General features: G+C 41.4%; 1 protein-coding gene across 2 annotated transcripts in view; it reads left to right on the top strand.

Moving 5' to 3' along the window:
• Positions 1–10,340, top strand: part of znf318 (zinc finger protein 318) — a 97,387-nt gene extending 87,047 nt beyond the window's left edge. For both annotated transcript variants that reach the window (XM_060848084.1, XM_060848092.1), the window contains exons 6-10: positions 129–400; positions 948–1,139; positions 2,621–2,720; positions 3,503–3,621; positions 6,011–10,340. In XM_060848084.1, the coding sequence (XP_060704067.1) occupies positions 129–400; positions 948–1,139; positions 2,621–2,720; positions 3,503–3,621; positions 6,011–9,241 (3,914 nt within the window). In that variant the 3' untranslated portion in view covers positions 9,242–10,340. The remainder of the gene's footprint in view (positions 1–128; positions 401–947; positions 1,140–2,620; positions 2,721–3,502; positions 3,622–6,010) is intronic.
• The last annotated feature ends 16,629 nt before the right edge of the window (positions 10,341–26,969 follow it).

Below are 26,969 nucleotides of genomic sequence, written 5' to 3'. Positions count from 1 at the left end.
AGAAGCTGAAAAACATTGATGAACCTACTGGTGTAAACTCAGGGTGTGCTCAAGAGTTGCGCATTAATTGAGGTGAGAAGTTTTGAAACTAAATTTTCACCTCTCCCTTCTGCCTTAAACGTGCAAAGGGGAATTGCTAAGAAAGAAACGTCGTGAAAAGGATGGACACAAAGACCCTCTTCTGCTTGAAAATGGCAAGCTACAGGAAGACATTGTGCGCCAGATGTCTTTAGTTCGCCAGCAGGTTGAGGAGACTGTTAAAAAGCTATCGGAGCTGGAGAAAGTGGCTCAAATCTTGGGGGTGGTGATTCAAGATCAAAGTTCAAAATCATCTGACAAGCACAAAGGTGATATCTTGGAAAAGGTGCTGCTAAAAGAAGAAAAATCGGCATCGTCAAAGGTAGTGACTTTGAAACGTTTATTCAAAACTACTCAGGAAACTGCATGGTAAAGTTGGGCCCGTTTAAAGGACGTCATGATATAATCTTTATATTTAGTTTTAAGTGAAACATTGCATTTTTATATACACCAGTCTTGTATTTGGCTTCATCTCCAGCAGATACTTCTTGATTCATTGAATGGATAGGGCACTGATTCTCAGGACTCTGGACAAATGTGCTTGAGCCCCAACTATAAAATGCAATAATACCCCACTCAGAAAGCCAGCTGGAAATATTAGGTATGCCTGAACTGCTGTGCTCTTCCAGCACCATTAATCCAAAATCTGGTTTCCAGCATCTGCAGTAATTGTTTTTACCTGGAAATATTAGGTGCAGTCCAGGCCTGGTCTCGTGTACTACCCAACTGCAATTCCAACAGTTCTGGCTGAAGGCATATAATGATGATATCATGATGGCCTTTTTAGGGAGTCGCCTTGTGAATTTGAACTTGTTTGAAACTTTGAATCATGCTGTTATATATGACCATCTCTATGGGTTTTAATACAGGAGATTTCAACAAGGAAAGGATCTTTGGAGGAATTGGATGCTAAAACAAGGAAGCTTCGTGAGAACCTCCCTGAATCTAGGGATGTGTACGAATACTATGATACAGGGAATCACTGGTGCAAAAATTGCAATACCATCTGTGGGACATTGTTCGACTTTTTCACTCACATGCACAACAAGCGACATAGGCAGGTGCGTATACTTACCACTGTTCTCTGATACTTCAGCTTCACAAAATAGATTTGAAAAGTCACGCTGCATGTTGCCAACAGTGAAATTTGTATCACGGATAAGAGCTATCATTTGTTTGGAATTAAATTAAATAAAAGTAAAGTAGTTTGAAATAGAAAGGTTTTGAGTTTGTTTGAATCAAAACTGAAGTACCCGTCACGTTAAAATAGTTGAATCATTCAAATACATTCCATATTATGCACTAAAATTGAAAAATCAACATCGATAAGAATATAATCTTAAAATCGTTTCACTAAAGAACTTTTGGGAAGCTGTGTAATGAAGTCCAACATATAAACTCTGAAAATTTAAATGTGGTGCCAAAAAGAACGGCATTGAATAATAAGCATGTTGATGTGGCACTGTGATATATCTGGTGGAAAATAAGATCTAGGATCAACTTGGTTGCAATATGTGAAGTAATGTGAAAAGTTGAGTACCAAAGAAAGCCTTGTATTTTAAATACAATCATTGTGGTTTGGTAATAAGAGAGATCCAAAGTCAGGAATAAAAAAAACAAATAAAATGTCAAGGAAGAAATAGCAAAAGAGGAAAATTTGAGGTTTTTCAATCCATGATTTTGCTCAAAGCTGAAGAATCAAATATAAAACTAAGTGAAAAATTGTGAACATCCTGGATATTTGTTAAAACAAAATCAGCCTACATTTCCCCCAAATGTGATACATTTTCAACTTGAATTTTATCCAGTATGTTTTGAAGCTCACGTTCAACTTAATGAATTTTACGTTTCAACGTGAGAGAAAAACATTGAAGTGGAGAAAAAAAAGAAAGCACCTCATTTAAATTTAGTTTTAAATGCAATAAAGAGAATTTGTTTCACAAAAGAAAATCTTAAACCCAGCATAAGCTGGAGAGCGATTATGAAGATTATTGTAGTATCCCTTTGCTTCTTAAGAAATGTAATCTCAAATATTCAGTATGCAAAGCTAGCTAGTGCCAAATTGCACTCTTGATCCTTTCACCCTGTGTCTTGGTACAGCGAACACCTCTCGTGGATTTTCAAAGATTGCAGGCCAGCTTCCAGTTTATCCTAGAATTCTATCCAAATAAGTTACCAGGTGAAAATCTTTCCTTTCTTTAATGCTGAACAAGCAATAAGTGAAAAGTGATATCAAACTCACAGTGCTATCTTGAAAATGTCTTCATGCAATAAGACAGCTTTCTTCCATTTAAAGCAGTTCAGAAAAATAATAAGTTACTTATTTGACCTTTTCCATGCTAATCTTTCTCTCATATTTTCCACAGCAAGTTACATGCACTGATAAACTACAGTGTGAGCAAAAACATTTAATATACATCTGTAATGTGTTATTGTACTGTATTTCCTGGTATGTCCCTGCTGCACTCTGTAAAAATCAATGTACGTATCAATTAAATGTGCAAATGAAATCCACCATGTACCTCTGTCACTATGCAACTAGACACTGGATCCTTATGATAGACCATGGTCTGCAAAGATGGCAAGTGAAGACAAAAACGATTCTGTCAAGCGAACTGATAAAATAACAATGCCAGCAAAAGGTGAGTTTGTATTTTGTTTTATTTAGTCCTAAATATTTTGTTATAGGAACTGCTTTAAGGGAATAGAATTTAGAGAATTAAGCTCAGTTTGGAACTCATTTGCTTATTTGTACATTAGCTTTCATGCCCTTCACACACTGAAGTGTGATAATTATTTATACTTGGCAAATGGGGAAGGAGATTCCTGCTACAACTCAGCAGTATTGCCCTTTAATCTCTTCCTGCTGTTGTTTAAAAATTCCTGCTGTCATGGAGTTCTCTCTAAGAAATTCATTAGTGGATGAGAAAATCTCATCTGATTGTTAAGGCAGATTAGTTTGGATAATAGTGAGAGTGTAGCCACCATGTATTTGAGAAATACAGATGCAAAGTTGTCTACAGTGAACTTCAGCACTCAAAAGGCTAGATGGGTGAAAATTGATGTCTGCAGAACAGCTACTTAGAACTGCACATCTCCCAATGGGAACTAGGCTCAGATTCTCCATCCAAGTGATCCAGTAACCCATTCTTCATTGAGGCTCCATTCAGCCGTGATAACATTAAACCATTAATGCCAACAGGGTAAGGTCTAACAATGCATTGCCTTTTGGTAAAAGGTCACCGTTAATCAACAGCAATGATTTAAGTAGGAAGGTAACTTTGTAGATATGTCTAACTTAAAATCAAGTCAAATTATAGTTTGTTGTAATAAAATATGGGCATTGTGTTTTTGTTGCACTCATTATATGAATTGCCTGTATTTCATCTCTTCTTCTGACTGTGTACCTTTTGCCTTGTCTCAGGTTCAGAATTTTTGATGCCAGTCACTGGATTTTACTGCCAGCTCTGTGAGGAGTTCTATGGGGATCAGATTTGTGCTGAAGATCATGTCAAATCACGTGGTCACAATGATAAATATAAGGTTAGGAAGAAAGCTTATAAAGCATTTCCAGAATGGAGATAACAACCTGGAACATAATGCACCGGAGTTACTAGTGCACTAATTGTATCCCAACTTCCTAAGGCACACACCACATACTGTGTAGGATATATACGTACTGTCATCATTTTTGCATAGAATTATGTCTTTATTATTTCTACCTTCTAATTCCGACAGTGACCCTTCAAATATTATACCAGCACTAAAGATATTTGGGTCGTCTTGAGGTTGTTAAAGATTTTAGAATGCAAGTTTGTTTTTAATTGCGTGTTTCTTGCAAATCGTGTTGCAGTTTTGATGCAAGAAGGACAAACACTTGCTTTTTCTGTCAGACATCTCCTTATTTTTAATCAATGGAAATAATTTCTGAAGCATTACAGTAGATTTGAATACTTGTGTTCAAGATACATGGTGATTGGATAAAGCAGCTTTGTTGCTGTTTTTGACCATTAGAGCCTGACATTAATATAAAATGGTTTGAGTTTGGAGTTGTTTCAGTAATTGACTATATCTGGTGGAGTATTCTTTACTAATTAGTATGATAGTGAGAAGCAAAAGACATTTGACCAGTCTTGACTTTGTGGACCAACTTGTGTACAAAAATAGCCCAAGATGCCCAAATACCTTGCATCACTCATGTCTAAACACAAGGCTGTTTCATGTTCTCTATTGGCTCTACTGTGATATGAAAATTTTGGTGGTGATCTAATTTAGTAGATTTCCAAGGACCGTAAACAAATGGATGTTCATTGCAAAATAAAATGATGTGAAGCAACCCTGCCAATGAACAGCAGATGCTTTACTACCATCCCAGTTAAATACTAAATTTTAATGACGGATGCTATATCAGGGGATATAGTTTAGACGAGGTTTCTGGTTTTGCAAATGTTTACCTCCAGAAGTTCAGGAATACCTGTATACTGTCGTTTGTTGGACAAAGTGTGTTGCATCAGATTGTGCATTCTTTGATTAAATGTTTAATTTCAGTGTAGGTATTTCTGAGGCACAATGTCTCGTAAATTGTGTTTGTGTTCTTCTATGCAAAGAACCAGTGTGTTGCCCATGCGACATAAAATTATTCATCCTGCATATGTGTGTGTGTATGTCTACATGTTTGTGCACACACACAAACATCTGTACCGTGAAACCTTGCACATTAATGGTTAAATTGCATATCTTCCATGCCATTCAGCGTAGTTACCACTTGGATCTCTAGAAAGACCAGGCCTGTCCTGGTTTATTGAGAACAGCTTAGTGATCAAAAACACTTCATGGTGTCACACAAACCTACACAACCAAAGAAGTTCAGTTTTTTAATCGGTGCTGTATTTCTCATGTTTCAGATCTTAATTATTGTGGGCTGCATTTGCCTTGAGTGTGTTGTTTCTTTCACACTTGGTTCCCATTCATCCCCTTTACTTGTAAGAGGTCCAACCAACATTCATGTCTACATTCTGATATGAAAAATGGTCTTCTGCTGATTCCCTTGGAACCCTCCCACAGTGCAGAATTTTTGTTTAGAAAGAACGGGTGGCTTGGCATATTGTGTCCAAGTTTGAAAGGAGAAAGGAAAGAGAATGAAAGTGATTTAAGGCCTGATTTAGCCCTGTCTTATCCAATACTGTCCTTGATCTTTCAGCTACTCTCAGACTTTTCCGGTATTCTTCCTCTTCATTACTTCATGTAACCTCCCCTACTTTCCCCATTTTCCATGTTGAGCCTGTTATCCTTCCTGTCATGATGTCCTGCTACTGAATCTGCATTCTTAAACAGATCTATGCTCAACCTATCCATACAGACTGCTTTATGGCTTGCTTATTTAGTTTATTTCCCATAATGGAGCCTATGCCTCCCAAATCATTGTCGAACACATGGGAAAATGATCACTTGAAGTCTCTTAGCATATATTTGGAAAATATATCACTGTTTCTTCATCAAGTTGTTAAAATCTGAGAATTCCCTCCCTAACATTGTTCTGAGGCCACAGTGCTAAGCAGTTGACTCAAAACTGCCTTCTCCTGGGTTCCTCTCACAGGTTAATTACTCATATCCTGTTTCCACAATTGTCCCCTCACTTTTTTGATCTTTTTCTCATGCATTTGTTTTGTGCTTTGAAAGGAGAAAGGTTGTTCAAATGTTTTATAAACAAGGGTCAATAAACAGGAAAATAATTTTGGTTTTGCGGTGTTAAAAGATCCCAAAGCAATAAACTATTTTATTTCCTTTAAGCAAGGAGAAGAATTATGCACACAGCAGCTGACGTTTTATTGAGTTTTTAAGTGTTGGTTATTGAGAAGTAAGTAACCTTTTCTTTGTTTAAAACTGTAGATGGTGTGTATTTTCTTAGAGTAACTGGATTTTCTTTTTACAGGGATACTTAAATGAGAATCCTGTATACGAACAAAGGAGAAACCTAGATCGCCAGGCTGGCTTAGTTGTGATTACTGAGACAGAGCGCCGGCGTCAGGCAGGTCTGAAGAGGAAATTAGATGAAGAGAAAGAGATTCAGAAACGGAAAAGGCTGGAAGAGAGTGATGAGAGGAAGGCGAAATTAATCAGACTGGCTAAGGAGGAAGGTGCGAATGTCACTGAGCTGGAAGAAGAAAGAAGTGACCGTTCGTCCTCCCACAAAATAGACCTCAGTATCAAGCCAGGTATAAAACTGATGCTGAAAAAGGATGAGGTTGAAGACAAGAAAGATGAGGAGCAAGGCTCACCCTTTGGGAAATTCAGCTGGAAAAAGCCTGAGAAAGAGGAGGAAAAAATCAGCACAATAGGAATAAAGGAGGAAAGTGTTGAGGGCAGCAAAGAGAAAGATGATGGTAAGGGGCAGGCTGGAAAATCTACTTCCAAGCTTATTGAAATTAAACTGTCTGGCAAGACTCTTATAGCTCATACCAGCCCTTGGGTACCATTCACTTCAGTAAGTACAACTACACAGGCAAAGATCCGTCCCAATCTTCCTGTGGCTAACGTACCACTGAGGAAGGCTGGTGGGTCATCTGTAAATAAACCAGCACCTTTGGATACATTTCTCTCCATTCGATCTTCGGGGGCTTCCAACAAACCACTACCTGTCGTTAAAGCTGGAGTGTTGTTAGCTCCTGATGTGATCTCCAGGGCTTTTGGTGGAGAAGAAGTGACTTTGAAAGGAAGCATTCTGGATGTACATAAAGAACCTGATCATTTGGCTGAAGAACCTGCCCCTGGAGTGTCTGAAGGTGAGCAAACCATATTGGCTGTTCCAGTCCGCCCACCTCCACCACCAGCTATGTCCCTCACTGACTCAAGTAAGAAATCAGAGAAACCCAAAACCTGTCTGGCTGCTGCTAACGCTAAAGATTTGTACGGTATTTACTACAGTAGCTCTGGGAAGACACCAGTTGACAAACTTGGTAACAGTGCTCAAAGTGCCAGATTGGTGTCAGGTACTCTGAAATCCATAGCAGGACAAGTCAAAAATAAGGATGGAAAACTTGAAGAACTAATATGCTCTGAAAATGCTACCACAGCTGTTCCCAAACCTACCTCTGAGGGTAAGAGCAGTGAAATTGAAACAGATGAACATGTTGAAAGGAGGGAAATATCTCGTCCACAAGCCATGAGGCCACGTGAAGGTTATGATTTCAGCACATCTACAACAGAATTGCAAAATAAAGCTGGCAAAGTGGCTGGTCACCACAAAATCTCAGCTGGAAAAGTAATGATTAACACTACAGAACAATCAGATGAGGTTGGTAAATTAGAAATATCCAAGTTGCCATCAGAAAAACTAGAAGGTGAAGAAATGAATGCCCTGGTCTCAGAGTGCACTGAAGAACATCCCCCGCAGGATGATCATGTAGGCATCAATTCAGGCAAGGTACCTCAGGATGTAGAATTGCAAATCTCCATATTAGATGATGCTGAACAGTCTCAACAATCTGACGTCTCCGACACAGTTGAACAAGCTAAGGATCTGGAAATTGATGCTGTTGTATCAAATGTTTCAGAACAGCCTCAACAGTGTCATGATTTGATTAGTTCAAGTGCACTTAAGATGAATGACATTGCAATAGTTGGTTCTGTATTTACTGGTGCAGAGGACAGGAGTGAACACAGTGCACTTGAAATAGGAGGAGGAGATGTTGATAATACTTACAGACTAGATAATGTTGTGAATGATGACCTAAACTTTTCCAGTCTGACTGAACAGTTTCAAGAGCAAATCCATGAATTAGCTGGTATTGCAGAATGTCATCTGGAAGTGTGTAATGCTCCAAAATCGAATAGAGATATGGAAATGGATAGCCATGCCTTAGACAACAATGCAAATCAGCCAGCACAGTGTGATACTGACTTGAAAGTCTCTGAACCACTAGATGAAGTTAAAGATGTGCAAGTAGATGTTCATCAGTATGATACTGATGTAACCATGTCTGAACCAGTTGATGAGGTTAAAGATGTACAGGTAGATGTTCACCAGTATGATGCTGATGTAAACATGTCTGAACCAGTTGATGAGATTGAAGATGTGCAAGTGGATGTCCACCATTGTGATTCTGACTTAAATGTATCTGAACCAATACATGAGGTTAAAGATGTGCAATTAGATGTTCACCAGTATGATACTGACTTAATCGTCTCTGAACAAGTAGATGAGGTTAAGGATATAAAAGTGGATGCTTTCATATCTGACAATACCACAGAACAGTATGACGTTGGTTTCAGCATCATCAGTCCGGTGAATGAAGTGAGAGATGTAGAAATAAATACCTCCATATTAGTTGGTATTATGGAACAGCAGCAGTTTAGTGCAGTTGAGCCAGTGAGGGGTGAAGAAGCAGGTGGCGGTAAAATAGGTCAAATTGGAAATAATGAAATGGGCAATTTGCTGCAGTCTGATCTGTGTGATAACCATGTGAAAGGTGGTCCGATCTCAAATCGGGAAGAAATAGAGTTGACAGACACATTACAAATTAAACTTTTCAAGAGTGAGTTAAGCACCTCTTGTAAGGAGAAGCAGGATATAGATGCGAGTGCTTTACTACAGTCTGAGCAATTTGGTACTCAGCAGGGTATTCCTAAACCTACAGAGTCATGTAGAGAAATGAACAGTTCACAACAGACTAAGCAGCATGAAAATAGAGAGGTAAATGTTGCAGTCACACAGCTGCAAGATCATGGTAGCAGTTTTTGTGAACCTGAAGATCTGTCTGAATGTGAAAGAGTTGATATTTCAAAACAGACCAGGCATAGTGACAGTCAGATTAGCACCTCAAATGTTAAAATAGCAACGAGTGTAGCAGAAGCCCTAAAGCAGTCTCCGCAGCTTCAAAGTGCTGAACGGAATATATCAGACATGGCACAGAAGGAAAGTAAGTCAAGTGTCTGTCAATTAACAAAAGTTGTTGGCAGTGGCAAAACAGACTCTAGAGAGGAATGCAAGAGCAGTGGCAGTTCACGTACATCCTCCAGACGAGCAGCACAAGTTGGAAAGGCTGCCATGTCCTCACAGACCACTGCTAAAACAAATGAAAAGCGCGAATCGGATGAGTCTGCAAACATTCAGGCCAAGCAGCCACGTCGCAGAAGTGCAAGGAATCTTCGGTCAACAAAGTAAGGTTGTAAAATAATTCTGACAGAAGAGCAAAACATCTACATGGCAGGATGGATATCATATTCAGTAACAAATAGTGGAGCGCACAACTCCTTGTTCTTTTCTGATCTGCAGACTAGGTCCTGAACTTTGTATCCTATTCCTGTCTGCCTCTTTGACTTTTTGGAAAGAAATTGTGATTTTTTTTTCTTTGGTGGGAAGGAGGGTGGCTGTTTTTAGGTATGCATGCTGTAAAGTTCCAGCAAAGATTTCAATCACTTTGCAAGTGCTGTGTAGAATTATAAATTTTTTTTCATTTTGCATGGTGCTGCATTATGTTGTAACGGGCACCCAGGACGCAGGCATTCCACTTAAAAAAGAACGATGTTTAATTAAGTGTGTGGATGTTTCCAATTAGTGGCTTAGGCTGCTGAAGAAGACAGAAGGCTTTGTGTTGCAACACTTGTTAACTAGGTGAAGGAGTATAGTTTCCTTTTTTTTAAACATATTGCTCTTCTGTAATTGGTTGCCATTATTATAGTGGCCAGAAGAAATCATCTCGTCACTTAGGGTATTTGAATGAATGGGAATGGATATTTTTTAAAAATAGTTTATAGTTCCTTCTGTTCTATTTCTAATGTTGTACATTAAACAGTGTAGTCAAATCTGTGTGTCTGCCGTTTCCCTTGTTTCACAATTCTGCAGCGTTGTCTCCCCGAATAGATTCACAAGTTTATCTTTTCTTCGGAGTGGGAAGTGAATTGGTAAGACAGGTTAAGAGCATGGACCAAAATTGTGATTTTCAATTTTTTGTAAATGCTTTGCTTTGTAATTTTGCTGTGATGCAGTAACTTTCCTCTATTGCAGCATTTAGAGCAATGCAGGAATGATGCAACAGGATCCAACAAAAGAAGATACTGAACTCATTTCCCCTCTGCCAGAACACACAATCACAGTATCATTGTACTGACAATTTCTGTACAATTCTGTTCTGAACAGCAATGTTTAAAAAGGAATCCTGTGAACTTGATGCATTGTAATTGCAAATTGCTTGGATGACATGTATTTGCATAATTGCTATGTTGAAACCTTATAAATAAAACTACTGCATTGAACTGTAGAAGGATCTGTCTTATCTTTAATTACTTTACAGCACCAGAATGTTCAGAGGTGGACAAAAAAAATCAGAAACTTGGTATAATTCAAGAAGTGGAGCATTGTTATTTTCGGAATATATTGTTCCCTTGATTTGAAATAAAACAAACTGAGTGAGAGTTTGAGACAAGCTTTTTAAAAATGGAATTGGGGCTCTTAAGCTTATTCCTCTTTTAGAGAATATTACTAAAATGGTTGCTGTGAAACACAAGTTTGGAATACAGAACTCATGATCTGTGCTGCAAGTTAAACTGGATCGAAATCCAAGTTAACCATTATCATTGTCAACATCTCAGAATTCTCCCCTTCTTATTGATCTTGGTTCCTCTGGGTTACTCAGCACCCAGTTCACTGTGTTAGCAGGTTGTCTAAACCTGTTTTACTATCTTTCTGTGCCTCCCCCCTCTCAACTCTCAGCAGGGTCTAGGTGCAGTGTGGGGATTGCATGCGTATATCCTATCTTTGTGATGTAAGATTTATATTCAACACCACTTTGACCTGAAGTTGTGCTGTAAGGTAAAATGTTTCAATTTATTTGATTGAATGCTAATGTGATTTTTTGTTTCAGTGAAAACAAACAATAATTGAGAAAATGTAATGCGGAAAGATTTTGTAGTTCATTGAAGAGTTGATTTTAGAATTCAGTCTTAAAATTTTCTTAAAATTAACTATATCTTTCCCTCGAGAGCTAGCATTTGTCTTTTTTTTTAATGTATTTTTTGGTTCTGTTCTGCACTGCGCTTTGAATCCTTTTGCTTAGTGTATGGATATTAATAAGACCAAAATACTGCCTCCTCTAAATCTAGATTTCTGTAAAGTCTTTTAAAAGAACCCACTGATGCCTCAAAGTCAATTATATATTGTCATTAGAAGTAGAAAGTAAATCATAAAATCTTCAGAGATAAATGATGAATGAACAATTTCAAGGCTAGATGGTTACAGATCATACTGAAATGATAGTCTTGTATGGTCCTTAGAATTGTCATGCAGGTTGAATAAACTTCCTTTTACTGAAGTGACTATATTTTTGATGAAGTGGGGCTAGTGCTATAGCGTGAGAACCTAATGTTGCAATGCACTTGATGTTTTTGGAAACAGTAACCCATTGATGGTTTCACACTTAAGCATGGCTTTCTGCTTAAGGGCTCCTGTTTTGTGGCAGTCCGGTTTTGGATGTTGGATCATGTGAATCCAAGCAAATTCATACAGTGGTGCAATTATTTGGAATCATCTCTGGAATGACCACCAAATGTATATACTAGCAATCCTTGAAAAATTCAGATTATTTGTGTGCCTGTTTGGCTCTTGAACTGTGTGGTGTCTTATGGTGCAACATCTGATTCAATTGTAGTCTGAGCCACAAAGAGACACAAAAATAATTTAGCAAAATCCATCAATTAGCTGACTATTAGACATGATTCGGAGATGCCAGTGTTGGACTGGGGTGATCAAAATTAAAAATCACACAACACCAGGTTATAGTCCAACAGGTTTAATTGGAAGCACACTAGCTTTCGGAGCGACGCTCCTTCATTAGGTGATAGTGTCACCTGATGAAGGAGCGTCGCTCCGAAAGCTAGTGCTTCCAATTAAACCTGTTGGACTATAACCTGGTGTTGTGTGATTTTTAACTCCGACTATTAGATTGTAAGTTGGTAAGCATTCTGTTTCTTCTTGATTTTCCAGTGACGTGCATAAAATTCCTAATTGATTTCTGGCATTTTATTGCAATATTTGTTTTTAAAATTTTATTTATTTTTGCTAATTACTAATGGCCTCAATCCAGGATGTGAATTATTGAATCTGTTAAAATAATGCATTATTAGCACAAAAACATCAGTTTGCTCTTGAGACAATTGAAAATTGTTTGGCTTCAAGTCATTCACTCACCAGTTGATACACGTAAGCTAGTAAACTGTAAGCTAGAAATTGTTTTTAACAGGGTGTGCATTGGTCAAAACCCTAACTGGATGAGCATTGGAGATAGCAATCTTGAACTGAATGAAAAGTTTTCATTTTTCCACCTGACCAGGAGTGACAGTCTAAGAATAAGGGGTAAACCATTCAGGACTGTGATGAGAGAGAATTTCTTCACTGAGAGCATTATGAACCTGTGAAACTCTTTGCCACAGGAAGCTGTTGGGGCCAGTACATGAAATACATTCAAATGGAAGCTGAATGTGGCCCTTGCAGCGAAAGGGATGAAGGGGTGTTGGGGGAGGGCAGGAATGGGATTCTGAGATTATGATCTCTGTGTAACAAACACTACATTGGACAAACAGGCAGAAAACTAGCCATCAGGATACATGAACATCAACTAGCCACAAAACGACATGACCCTCTCTCACTAGTACCCTTATATACGGATGAGGAAGGACACCACTTCGACTGGGACAACACATCTATTCCAGGAGAAGCCAAACAGAGCCATGCATGAGAATTCCTAGAAGCATGGCATTCTCACAGAAACTATCAACAAACACATCGAGTTAGACCCCATCTACCGCCCCTTGAGAAAAAGAACAAGAAATGACATCACCACAGGAAATGACATCACAAACCTGAAGAAACCCAAACATATAAATAGAAAGCAGAAATTATCAATAGTGCTTTGCCAGAGGCCCACTGAAGATGTTACCGAGTAGGGTGACGAAACATCTGAAATTGAACCTTGCAGCTCAGCGAGCAAACCTACATCAAGAACCTCAATCTGAGCTACGCTTCTTCGCAAAACTTGCTAATTGTATGATCAGCTACGATCATACTGAATGGTAGTGGAGGCTCAAAGGGCCAAATGGCAGTCTGCACCTATTTTCTATGTTTCCATGATCAATTTGTTAATTTTAAGTTATTTCCTGTTGACTGTTGTTTAATCACAATTTAGGTTTGCCCATTATTATTAAGGATGAAATTTATTTCAGAAAAGGCATAGAATAAAGGAGCATCCACGAAATGGGAGATGCGATTTTTATTTGTGGATCTTTGTATATGAAATTCTTTTCCACTGAAAGCAATATAGGCAAGATCATTGAATTTATTCAAGAAAGAGATTCAACAGGCAGTGGGGTTGAAGCTTATAGCTGCAGACAGGAAGATGGAATTGCAACCACAACCAACTCAATTTTGATTTGTTTGAATGCTGAAGCTAATTGCTATGTTCCTATGAAATCTAGTCAGCTGGAAATGGTGTGAAACACACAACAGGCTACCTAAAGGTAACCTATAATTGGTAAAAATAGTCAAGCTATTAGATGTTTTCTGATTAACCTTTAATTTAAAATAGAGAAGATTGAAGCCCCTTTTTCCGTTGATATTCCCCAGTCCTAAATGGCTGTTTGAATATCAGTCTGACGTGAAGGTGCTGGCATTGGACTGGAGTGGACAAAGCTAAAAATGGCAACACCATATTATAGTCCAGCAGGTTTGTTTGGACGTACTAGCTTGTGGATTGCTGCTCCTTTATCAGGTAGCTGTCGAGCAGGATCATAAGACAAAGAATTTATAGCAAAAGATCACAGTGTCATGCATGCAACTGATAGAATATATTGAACAAACCTAGATTGCTGTTAATCCTTTCATCTTTTATAATAGGTTCCTGGTTTCCATTCATGAATATGTAAGTCCCAGAACTACTTTTAAGTCACCCTATTAAGAGAATGGAAGAATTTATTTTAAAAAGTGACAGCTCAGACAATGCATTAGAAGTGTGAGGTTAGGGTCTGTCTGTATCCCAGTCTTGAGTCAGACTACAGGTGACCCAGATGCATTATATCTTCTCTCTCTGTCATATGCTTGCACACACACACAAGTCTGTGGAGTGAATTTGTATTTGCAGAATTGTAATTGTGGATACATTATATTTTATTCAAAAAACAGTCTGCAGGCAATCAATCTATGTAACATTTTACAAATTCCCACTTTGGCAATAGAACCAATCTGACCCTAGATTGGGATACAGCCAGACTCTAACCTCACACCTATAATACATTGTCTGAGCTGAGATGTTACTTTTTTTTATAAAGCCTTAAATTATCTCATGAATGTGACTTGAATTGCGTTCTGAAATTTAGATACAAATGAACCAAAACCTGCATTCTAAAAGATGACAGACTTAACAGCAATCTAGTTTTGTCAATATATTATATCGGTTGCATGCATGACACTGTGATGTTTTGCTATAAAGCAAGTCTTATGACAGTGCTCCACAGCTACCTGATGAAGGAGCATCGCTTCTCTATAGTGGTCCCGCCTGTACCCACGGGATACATTCCAAGACCTACCACATAAACCTGAAACCGTGGATAGTAGCAAATCCATTCATTTAAATGGGAAATTTACCTTCCTGCATCTCCGTGGTCCCTGGTTCTGGAATATGTTTGGGCCGTGTTAAACCATGGGTAACAACCCAGACCAGACTCGCAGTTTCGGAGGTCTCCCTGTACTTCGAAATAAACCTGTTGGACTGTAACCTGGTGTTGTGTGATTTTTAACTTTGAAGTTTAAGGACCTGTATACAATGAGGGAGTTTGATTATGTTAACTATGTTAAAAATTATCAATACAACTCAGCATTTAAAAGCTAAAGTTTATTGTAATGTATTGAACTATACTTGGTTCATAAATTATACCCACTCTGGGGAGCATAAATTGAAGACACTGAGGCATTGCTGCACATATGTCAGGCTTGTGTACTCATTCATACATATGAGCAACAGGCTAGAATATGATGAGTTTCATAATAGATGTAATAACTATTAGCCTTATCTTATTTGTTAACTATAACCCTGTGTGAGACCAAATGTGATATTATAGCCTAATGTTTTTAAACACCACCTTCCACCTGGATGATTGCTAGGCTGTTTAGAACTTGGTCCTTGAGGACCATGCGCACACTGTCACTCATCAGTGAAATTGAGTAGAGACTGCAATACAGCAACATCTACAAGTGTGTCATAAAAGGTGAGGTTTGCCATTGTTCTTCTAAGTCACTTGCAGCTAGCTCATTCTCACTCATTGCTTGAACAACTCTGAAGTCAAACAGCATGTTATTTTAAATGTCTTAAGGATGTGCAACATACCCATAATTTCGCAATGTCTCCGCGAAATATGGATGCACTTGCACAAATACATAAAATGATTTTGGAATTTTATTTTATTCACACTGAGAATGTGTGTCATAGGCAGGGCATGTATCTATTCCCCGTTCACAGTTGCCTTTGACGATTTGGTGGTGGACAATCTTCCTGAACAACTACGGTTCCTCTGATAAAGATATATCTGTCAGAATGTTGGATAAAGGGTTCCAGGATTTTAATTATGTGCCAGTGATGTAACAGAATTCAGGATGACAAGACTTGGAGGCTGTACTGTTCATGTATATCAGCCTCACTTGGGTGTTGGAGGTGAATGGACAGGCTTAAATGGGATGCTTCCTGATGGCTCTTGCTTGTGAGCATGGACTGCTTCATTTACCTCAAGAATTGTGAATGCAACTCAACACGTTCCAAATGTCAACACATATTCTGATCTGATGGAAGGAAGGTCATTGATTATACATTTGAAGATGGTTGGATCTAGGACACTACCCAGAAGAACGTCTATGATTGACCAGCAGTCAGTATCTCTGTGCTGGGCATGACTGTTTTACTCACAAGTATACCAATTAAACTATTCAAAGAAAATATTGTTAGATTAAATCAAGTTTGCAATTTGTTTCATAATTAGCTATTTTGTGTGTAACACTTCGCTTTGTTTGCCTGTTTTATTTACTGCCAGCAGTGAATATAGTGTATTAAGTCTTTTTTTCAGTCTTATTGAAATCTACACTACAATTTAATGTTTACTGAAACTATCTGCAGCATTCGTTTTTTTTAAACACATTGTGCTTAGACTATCTGTCACAAGCAATTTTATAATTTTGTTTCAAACAATGTCATTGGTCATGTTTGGCCATGCAGACACAAATTCTGTCATTAGTCAATTGTCCCTCGACTCAAGGATAATATCCACTTGATTGTGAGTTTCTGCCAAGAGAGTCTGTAAGTGTTTTTGAAATGCTTTATTTGTCTTTCAGTTAAATGTTGTCCATTTGAGAGTTAACAAAATGGAGCAAGGAAGGTGGAGACACTTCTGTGCCATGAAGCCATTCTTTAGTTCATTGAAGTTGATTTTGCAAGAACTTAGCTGAATACTTGTGGGGCTTGCTTCATGTGAGAGGACACTGAAGTTAAATGCAGAGGAGACATGCTTGATGAAATTTCTTTTGGGCTGTTATGTGTCACTTATAGCAAATAACGTCAGTGTCAAGTAGGGATATGGTAGCAAAACTGCTGTGAAAGCTAGGCTTTTTGTTGACTTCAGTGTCTTGTTGTTAGACCCTTGCAGCCATTGCATGTAGAAGGCTGAGCTGGCACAGTTGAGTCCCTGTTCGATCTCCTTGGCAATGGTGGCTATTCAAGAACCATATAGGAAGTGCTCACTATATTCCAGAGTCTCTGTGAGTATTTAGCTGACCAAGTGTTGATTGATGTAAGTTTTATTTTGGTAACACTCAAGGATGAATTAGTTCCTCATGCAGGATTGACGAGTGGCTTGAAAATCTGGTGCCGTTGTCAGAAAATGGTGGAACTAAATACCATTAAACTTCTGAAAAGTAATGCCATTTAGATGGAAGCTGATGATGTAAATGATAGTTTTACAAATGGATAAGGGCACCAGATGATAACCACAGGATGAAGAAATAGTCCAAACAGAATCTCATTGTATGTTGCAGGCTACTTGGCTAAGGACCAAATGCAGTGCTTCTGTTCCACCAGACTGCCTTTGTCATGGGTACAAAAGGTTTCCAGTCTTGCCTTTAGCCAGCATTGCTATTAGCAGATTAGCAAACAAACTGATATAAATGTTAGCCAGAGTTATCATACCTCCAAGAGAATAATTGGATAGCTTTTTCCAGGAGTCATCTTGTGTATGGTAGAGCAAATGTCTTCTGTGCTCTGTTGCTTTGTTTTCACATAATCTGTGAAAAAGTGTTTCTTACTAAATGATGGATAATAGGAAATGTTTCTGATGGACTGATACAGTTTTTTGGACATATTTAGTGCCGATTAGTTCTTACCGTTTTTATGAAAACTTTACTCATAGTTGAAAGGTGTTTTAATATTCATTACCATTGGGTTTATTTATTGCCCATCCCTCATTGTCCTGAGAATGGTTGTGACAACCAGGTTGGTCAGTGAGCAATATTAGCAAAGATTGAACTCTCGTAACCCACATTGGATTAAAGACATTGGGTATGGGATATAAGGGGTATTTGGCTTTTCCATCAATTTCTGACAGATCAATTTCTGACTCTCTTATTAATATCACTTTTCGAAAAGAATTCAAATTGTCAATCCATACTGAGATTTAAACAGTTTTCAGGGAAGAAAAATTGTCCATGTCTTTGGATTATGAGGATCACCCCTAGTAAAGCAGTATATTGGCATGAAGCATACCATGCCAGTTTCTCAGTTCCTCCATTTTCAAGGGGAGAGAGCACAACCCTAAGAGAAAGCAATGCTGGAGCCCCACAGTTTTAAAATGCTACTGAAGGACTAAAGTGAACAGACCTGATGGAGAAGAGTGCCAGAGACCCATAGCTAAATGTGGAGATAGGGAATTGGTACGAACCTGACAGAATGGGCCTAAGGGTGGACAGTATCAGAGAACCATATTGTAGTTAAAACTGATGGTGGGGTGTGAGAATCTAAGGGAGAAAAGTGACAGATAATAGTAGTTTAAAAAAAGGTGGTGGTGGTGGTGAAGGCCAATGAGAACATTATAGAAATGATACAATGGCACTGAAGAGGATGCAGATGAGATTTACCAGGATGGACTGGAAGGTTTTTAGTCTTCCATGGGATGTGGGTGTCTGGCAAGGCCAGCATTTATTGCTGATTCCGAGTTGCCATTGAGAAAGACCAGCAATACCATTAGGAGGGTGTTCCAGGAACACTTCCTGAGCTATGAGGAAAGATTAGATAGGCTTAGGATTTCCTGGAACAGTGAAGGTTGAGTAGGATCTGATTGCGACGTATAGGATTATGAGAGGCAACAGGTGTATAGGAAAGCAATTTTTCTCCTACTGAAAGGGTCAGTAGCTAGGCAGTATAGATTAATGTCCGAGGTAAAAGCTAAGGGTTTATTGAGAGAACTTTTTTCAATCAGAGGGTGATTGGACACTGGATGTCACTGTCTGAAAGGGTGTCATTATCAGGTTTCTGTTGAAGGGCATATGACTGAAACTTCCTGTCTTGCTCTTGGATGCTGCCTGACTTGCTGTGCTTTTCCAGCACCCGACTTTTCGACTCTAATGTCCAGCATCTGCAGTCCTCACTTTCTGCTCATCACATGGTGTCAAGGATGATGAGATTCTTTTGGTTCATGTGTTTCAGGAGGTGGTTTACCCATAGGCACAGACAGTTCTGAATAGGAGATAAGTGGCAATACAAAATAGCAGAAGCCATGGTGGATACACTGAAGGGGACGTGTGCTGCTGCCAAACCTGTTCTCAGCCTTCGAGGCTACTGGGAATGGTAACACACTGAAGTGTGCAGTGCAGTCCAGACTGAGCAGGAATGGCCAAAGAATTGCCAGGAAGGAATCAGCAGAGAGCAGAAGTACAGACACTATAGGAGATTCCATAGTTTAGAGGAACAGACAAACATTTCTGTAACCATAATTGTAAGTCCCACATGTGTTGTCTCCTGGTCCCAGGATAAAATACTTGGAAGATGAAGGTTATCCAGTCGAAGAAGGAGGTGAGCACAAGATTATGATGTATGTTGGGACTGATAACATTAAGAAGATAATTATTGACAGTCCTATAGTCAAATCTTCCAAGAGCTTGGAAGACATTCAAAAGTGTGATCTCAAAGATGGCCATGCTAATTGATAGACCGGGTCTATTGGAATGGCTGGCTATGCTTAGAATAAGAAGGTTGCCTGATCTGGATTGTTAAAGGAATCATGGGTGGTGGTGATACTGGAAAGGCATATTGTAATCTTCCCTAGATATTGACGTGTCAGAAGATTGAACAGTGGCAAAGATGACAGTCTAATTTTAGAATGTGAGGATATTACTAGACTGTTCAGTTTTAAATTGATTAGGTTTCAAAAACCTTTAGCAAAAAAAAGACATTCAAAGTGGATTTTACAAAGGAGCAGCAGTGCAAATTTGTCAAAAGCAGTAATTGGATATATTTTGAACTTGATGCTCAGGATTGATGAATGGAAGACAAGTAAAGATATTGTCTAAACAGATTTTAAGTATTTGATAATATAGACCAAAAAAAAACTGGTTAAAATAATCGAGGCTTATGGATTAGGTGGGTCAGTGTCAATTTGGGCACAATATTTGACTTAAGGACAGAAAGCAGCGAAATACGGCAAATGCCTACTTTTCCAGACTGGAAGATACCTGAAGGTTCAGTATTAGGACTGTTGCTTCTTGACTTTTGGAACAACTTAGACCTGTCTTAGATTTTGAAGTATAAAGAAGAGCTTCAAACCTTGTTGATGCTGAGTTTGAAGCTGTGGTAAAAGCAAGATGGATACAAATTGACTGCAGCATCACATAAGCTAGAAGAATGGGTAGGCAAGTCACAGATAGAATTATGCAGGAAAATGTGAGGTAATGATTCTGGTTGGAAGGAATAGGCAATAGAAATTTACTACCTGTGTATAGAGGAGTGTGAGAGGGCTGTGAGTAGGTCTGTGCAAAGATCCTTGAATGTGACAGGATATGCTAAAAGAATGGTTTGCAAAGTATGTTGGATCTTGAGCTTCAAAATAGAGGTATTGAGGACAAAGCAGGGAAGATACATTCAACCCGATTAAGCTCTGGTTAGTTCACAATTGGAGTATTGCATCAGACGGTAGGGATAATCTGAGCTTTCCCAGAAGGTTCCAGGAATGTGGATTTTAGTGGCAGGGTTAGATTTGAGTAGTTGAGTTGATTCTCCTTCAAACAAAGACAATTGAAAAGAAGATTTGCTTGTCCTTGTTAGCAATTTGTGATGAGTTTAGATGAGGTAGACGAAGAAAATTTGCTCGTGTTAGTTTATCGTGTAAGGACTGAGAGGCACAGAGATAAAACTTTGGTCGAGAGATTATCTTTTACTGTCACAGGTGTAAAGGCCTGGAACTCTCTTTACAAGCATGGTCTCAAATTGAAAATTGTGAGAGTATTGGTGGAAATAAACTTGGAAGCTACAGAACACATTCGGCAGGAGGTTTGAGGGTAATGTGACTAATGTATTGCTCTACATTGAGATGACACAGATCCAATGGCCCGAAAGCCTTTTTTCTGTGCCATAATGACTCTACTCTGTCATTTCAGACGATCAAGAGACATCTGGACTACCTGATGAGTGTTAATCCCAAGCTCACAACTCTTTCATCTGAAAAGGAAAAAGTAATGATCCAGTTACTGAGAAAGCTACAAATGCTGATCTTCCAGCGCATTACAGTTCACCCCACGAAAGGTATGTTCAACATTCTTATTACTTCCGCAACATTATTCAGCATTCAAAACATTCTAGGAAGACATTCCATGGTAAGGTCAATTAAGCCTTGCATTCTGCTAATGATGAGGACCCGATTGGTGAGAGAATGTTGGTTTTAAAATCAAGTCACATTCCTGTAACTTATTGCTATATATGTATATCCTTTACAACCCTACTTCAACATTCCCATCTCATCATGACCCTTCAAGCACCCACTGCCCCGTTCTCCTTTACTGCATCTGCCCCATACTCCCTCCGACGCACCTTCCTTCCCCCTTCACCATTCCTCTCCCCCACCTTCCCCTCACCCTTCTCTCCCCTCCCCCACCCTCTCCCCCTCCTCCTCTTCCCACCTCCTATCTTAACTTGCCCCCTTCCCTTCCCAACTCCTCAACACCTCTCCATCTCCTCCCTTCCCCTCCTCACTAACCTCCTCCCCGTGTTCCCAACTCCCTCTCCTTTCCCTTCCCCTCCCCCTACCCTCCTCCTCTCCCCTGTCCTCACCCCCCTCTACCTCCTCTTACACCTCTCCCCGCACCTATCCCCCCACCTCTCCCTCCCTCCTCTATCCTCCTTTTCTAAACCCTTCCTCTTCCCCTATCTCTCCACTGTTCTCCCCCCTCCGCCCCCTCTCCTTCCCCTCTCCTGCCTTCCACATCTGCCCCCTTCCCCCCACTCCTGTTCCCTCCCTCCCCACTCCTGCTCTTCTCCACCCATTTCCCTCATCTCTCACCCTCTTCCCCCTTTCCCTCCTCCTTCTCCCTATCCCCTCCACTTCTCCTCTCCCGCTCCTCCTCTCCACCCCTTCTCCCCTCCCCTCACCTCCACACCCTTCTCTCTTTCCCACTCCTCCCCCTACCATCCCTTCACCCCCCTCCACTCCTCTCCCCTCATTGCCTCCATCATCCCATTCTCCTCTCCTCTTCACTCTCCACTCCACCCTCCTCATCCTCTAACCCCTCCTGTCCACCATTCCTCTCGTCGCACCCCTGTCCTGCTCTTCTCACTACTCTAACCTCCTGTTCTCCACCCTTCTCCATCCACTCTTCTCCACACCACTCCCTCCCACATCTCCATTCCACTCCACCCCCACATGTCCCCCACACATCCCTCCACCACACGTCCCCCCACCACATATCCCCCCCACCACACATCCCCCCCACCACACATTCCCTCACATACTTGTCCTCCTCCACTCCTTCGCACCCCTCAACATCTTCCCCACCACTCCGTCCCTCCCTCACCCCACACCTCCCACCTAGTCCTTCATCCTCCAAACTCCTCCCACTCCCTCGCTCTCCCCCACACCTTCACCCTCCCCAACACATTTGACTCCCCCAACACATTCGACCCCTCACACCTTCACACCTCACCATACATTCGAACCCCCACACCTTCTCGCCCCCCACTCCTCACCCCCCCACACCTTCTCACCCTCCCACACCTTCTCACCCCCCCACACCTCACCACCCCCGAATCTTCACCACCCCCACACCTCGCCCCTCCCCACATCTAGTCGCCCCACACCTCGTCCCCAAACACTTCACCGCCCTCACACCTTCGCCACTAGACTCTTACCCCCACCCTCTCGACCCCGCCATACTTGACCCACACCAACACCGTCGCTCACTACACCTTCACCCCTAAACTCTTCCCCCCCACCCTCTACCTTCCACCCTTTACGTTCTCATCCCCAATCCTCTCCCCCCAATCCTCTCCCCCTCAATCCTCTCCCCCTCAATCCTCTCCCCCTCAATCCTCTCCCCCCAATCCTCTCCCCCACCAATCCTCTCCCCCCCACTCCTCTCCCCCCCACTCCTCTCCTCCCCACTCCTCTCCTCCCCACTCCTCTCCTCCCCACTCCTCACCCCCCCACTCCTCACCCCCCCACTCCTCACCCCCCCTCTCCTCACGCCCCCCACTCCTCACGCCCCCCACTCCTCACGCCCCCACTCCTCTCCCCCCGCTCTCTTCCCCCCGCTCTCTTCCCCCCCCCCGCTCTCTTCCCCCCCTCCCGCTCTCTTCCCCCCCCTCCCGCTCTCTTCCCCCCCTCCCGCTCTCTTCCCCCCCCCGCTCTCTTCCCCCCCCGCTCTCTTCCCCCCCGCTCTCTTCCCCCCCTCCCGCTCTCTTGCCCCCCCCGCTCTCTTCCCCCTCTCCCGCTCTCTTCCCCCTCTCCCGCTCTCTTCCCCCTCTCCCGCTCTCTTCCCCCCCTCCCGCTCTCTTCCCCCCCTCCCGCTCTCTTCCCCCTCTCCCGCTCTCTTCCCCCTCTCCCGCTCTCTTCCCCCTCTCCCGCTCTCTTCCCCCTCTCCCGCTCTCTTCCCCCTCTCCCGCTCTCTTCCCCCTCTCCCGCTCTCTTCCCCCCCCGCTCTCTTCCCCCCCGCTCTCTTTCCCCCCCCCCCCGCTCTCTTCCCCCCCTCCCGCTCTCTTCCCCCCCCTCCCGCTCTCTTCCCCCCCTCCCGCTCTCTTCCCCCCCTCCCGCTCTCTTCCCCCTCTCCCGCTCTCTTCCCCCTCTCCCGCTCTCCACCCAGTCCTTTGCCCCCCCACTCATTGCCCCCCCACTCCATGACTCCCCCTTGCCCCCACCCCCTTGCCCCGAACCTCCTTGTCCCCCCTCCTTGACCTCCCAGCTCCTTGATCCCCTTGTCCTTGATTCCCCTTGCCCTCACCACTCCTTTATCCTCACTCCTTTATCCCCACTCCTTGCGCCCCCCCTTGTCTCCCTCTCCTCCCCCCCACTCCTTGACCCCCCCACTCCTTGACCCCCCCACTCCTTGACCCCCCCACTCCTTGAATCCCATTCCTTGCCCCCCCCCACTCTTTGCCCCTCCACTCCTTGCCCCACCCCACTTCTTGTCCCCCACCCCTTACACACCCACTCCTATCCACACCAACCCCTTAGGCACCCACTCCTTACCCCCACCCCTTGTCCCTCCACCCCTTGTCCCCTTTTTGTCTCAACCAGTTATTCATAACCAGTTGTATCAACCTGTCCTTCATCGTCCCTATCCTTCTCTTATGCCCAACTCATCCTCTGCTCAGCTGTTTAATATGTTCATTTTTGAAGGCCTCTCAATCTCAACTCCATTTTCCTGCCCAATCTCTATAACTCGTAAAAATGTTACTAATTAAAATGATGCCTACCTCAAATTTGTTTGGTGTCCTAATATCCACAACACTCAAGAGTCATAGTTTGTACAGATTGGTTACCCATTGAGAGAAGTGATTTTTCCTCATCTCTGTTTTAAATCTGGCACTTGTTACCCTAAAACTGACCTCTTGTCCTAGGTTGTGACTTAGAGAAACATTTGCTCTCCGTTTGTCTTATTAATTCCCTTTATTTTATATACCACAATTAGATTGCTTCTTATCCTTTGAAACTCTAGCACATATAGGTCTTAACTGCTCAATCTTTGCGCATAAGACTGGCATTTAATGTCTAGTATTAATGTAATGAACCTCCTCTTAACTGCTTTCCGTGCAATTGCATCTTTCGTCCAGGGGGGCAGAATCATAGTCATACAGTACAGAAGCCCATTGAGTCTGTACTGACTGTCCCCATGTTACGCATGTTTTCTGTTCTTGAATATGTTCAGAAGTCGATTTGTACACTAGTTAGAACACTAAAGGAGTACAATATGAAATAGCTGTTCAGAGAAGTCAGCAAACATGTGCATGTCAGATCTTGAAAATTAATATTAATACACTCCTTTTGGAATTGCAAGCATTTGTAAATCAGGGACAACCTGTACCACTAAAACTACACTAAATCTTTGTTTGTCTCTTCTCATTGTCATCTACATCATTCGTGAATGTTACAAACAATAAGAGACCTGGCAATGATTCCTGTGGTAAGGCACTCCACACTGGGCTCCAGTCACACAAAGAACTTTCTACCACTACCTCAGCCTCCTGCCACTAAGCCAATTTTAGATCACCTTTGCCAAGTTACTGTGGAACCGTGCGCTTTTGCCTTTATTAGTTGATCTTGCTGAAATCATGTGAAACTGACCAAATGCATTGCCATCATTTCCTAGGAAAATTTACCTGGAATTGTTCAGCATGAACTCACTTTGAAGCTAGGCTGACCATCTCTGATCAGGCTTTGCTTCTCTAAATGGCAAATAATTTTCTCCTTCAACATGGTGTGGTGGTGGTGGTGGTGGGTTGGGGGAGGGGGTAGTGTGTGGCAGAAAGTTAGTTTGACATCTGCCATTGGAATCCATTATTAAGGAAGTAGTTTTGGAATGTTTGAAAAATCAAAATGCAAACCAACTGTGTGCAGTTATGGTTGCTTCATTTTAGGAAAGATGTGGAAGCTTTGGAGAGGGTGCAGAGAAGATTTACCAGGATGTTGCCTGGGATGGAGAATAGGTCGTACGAGGATAGGTTGAGAGTGCTAGGCCTTTTCTCATTGGAATGGCGAAGGATGAGGCGTGAATTGATAGAGGTTTATAAGATGATCAGGGGAATAGATAGACAGTCAGAGACTTTTTCCCCGGGAACAACAGAGTGTTCCAAGGGGACATAAATTTAAGGTGAAGGGTGGAAGGTATAGGGGAGATGTCAAGGGTAGGTTCTTTACCCAGAGAGTGGTGGGGGCATGGAATGCACTGCCTGTGGGAGTGGCAGAGTCAGAATCATTGGTGACCTTTAAGCGGCAATTGGATATGTACATGAATAGGTGCTTGAGCTAGGACAAATGTTTGGCACAACATCATGGGCCGAAGGGCCTGTTCTGTGCTGTATCATCTATGTTCTATATGTTGTAACAGTCAGCATGGTTTTATGAAGGGCAAGTCATGTTTGCGTAATGTGCTAAAGTTCATTGGATAAGGGCATCCTGTAGATGTAGTATGCGTGAACTTCAAGAAGACATTTGATAAGGTGCCACACAAAAGGTAAGATCACATGGGGTTGGTAGTATGTTGTTAGCTTGAATAGAGAATTGGCTAACCAACAGAAAGCAGCAATTTGGGATAAGCAGGTATTCTTAGCTGCAGCTAGTGGGCTGCCAGAGGGTACAGTTTTCAGACCCCTGTTATTAATAACCCACATTAATGACTTAGGTTCAGAGATAGAATGTACAATAGTCAAATTTGCAGATGACACTAAAATTGGTAGGTAGGTAAGTTGCAATGAAGAAATAAGAAATATACAAATGCATATGTCCATAAGGTTAGGTGATTGGGCCAAAATGAGTCAAAGGGACAATAATCAGGATAAGCGTGGGGTTATCAATTTTAGTCAGAAGAATGGATCAGCAACTTGTCTGAATGGAGAGAAACTTCAGAGTGCTTTGATACAGAGGGATCCAGATGTCCTTGTGTTTGAATCACAGAAAACTAGTGTGTATTTACAGCTGATAATAAGGAGCAAATGGAATTTTGACATTACGAAAGAAATGGAGTGTAAAAGTAACGTTGTTGCAGTTGTACAAGGCATTGGTGAGACAGCATCAGGAGTACTGCGTATAGTTTTGGTCCCCTTGAGGAAAGATGTAATTATTTTTGGGGCAATTCAGAGAAGGTTCACTAGATTTCTTCCAGAGATGAAAGGTATGTTTTATGAGGAGAGGTTGATCAGTTCAGGCCTATACATGCTAGGATTTAGAAGAATGAGAGGCAACCAAATTGAGGTAGCTAGGATGCTCAAAGCAGATATAGAGCAGATGATTCATCTTGTTGGGCAATTGATAGAGAGGTTGTAGCTTTAAGCTAAGCTTTAAAATAGTGATGAGGAATTACTTTTATCAAAATGTTATGAAATTATTCTCTAGTCTAGAATACGACAGACGCTGGGACACTGAATAAGTTAAGTGAGGAGCTAGCCAAATTTCAATTAGTGAAGTCTTATGCAGAGCCGGAAACTTGTATTTCTTATGTATCCTTACCAATTTGATTAATCCAGTCTGTATGCATGGTTGTTGTGGTACCTTCGTATGAAGCTCTCAGCATTTCCTGGTTTCTACTGCATCCTACTGTGGAACTACCATCACAGGATCTATAGATTACTCCCACCAGCTACCTCTTTGCTTTACTATTTCTTTATTTC

This window comes from Hemiscyllium ocellatum, chromosome 3 (assembly GCF_020745735.1).
Source record: "Hemiscyllium ocellatum isolate sHemOce1 chromosome 3, sHemOce1.pat.X.cur, whole genome shotgun sequence".
In the NCBI taxonomy this organism is placed as follows: Eukaryota; Metazoa; Chordata; class Chondrichthyes; order Orectolobiformes; family Hemiscylliidae; genus Hemiscyllium; species Hemiscyllium ocellatum.
Note: the sequence above shows the minus strand (reverse complement) of the source record. Positions and strands in the feature narration are given on the sequence as shown.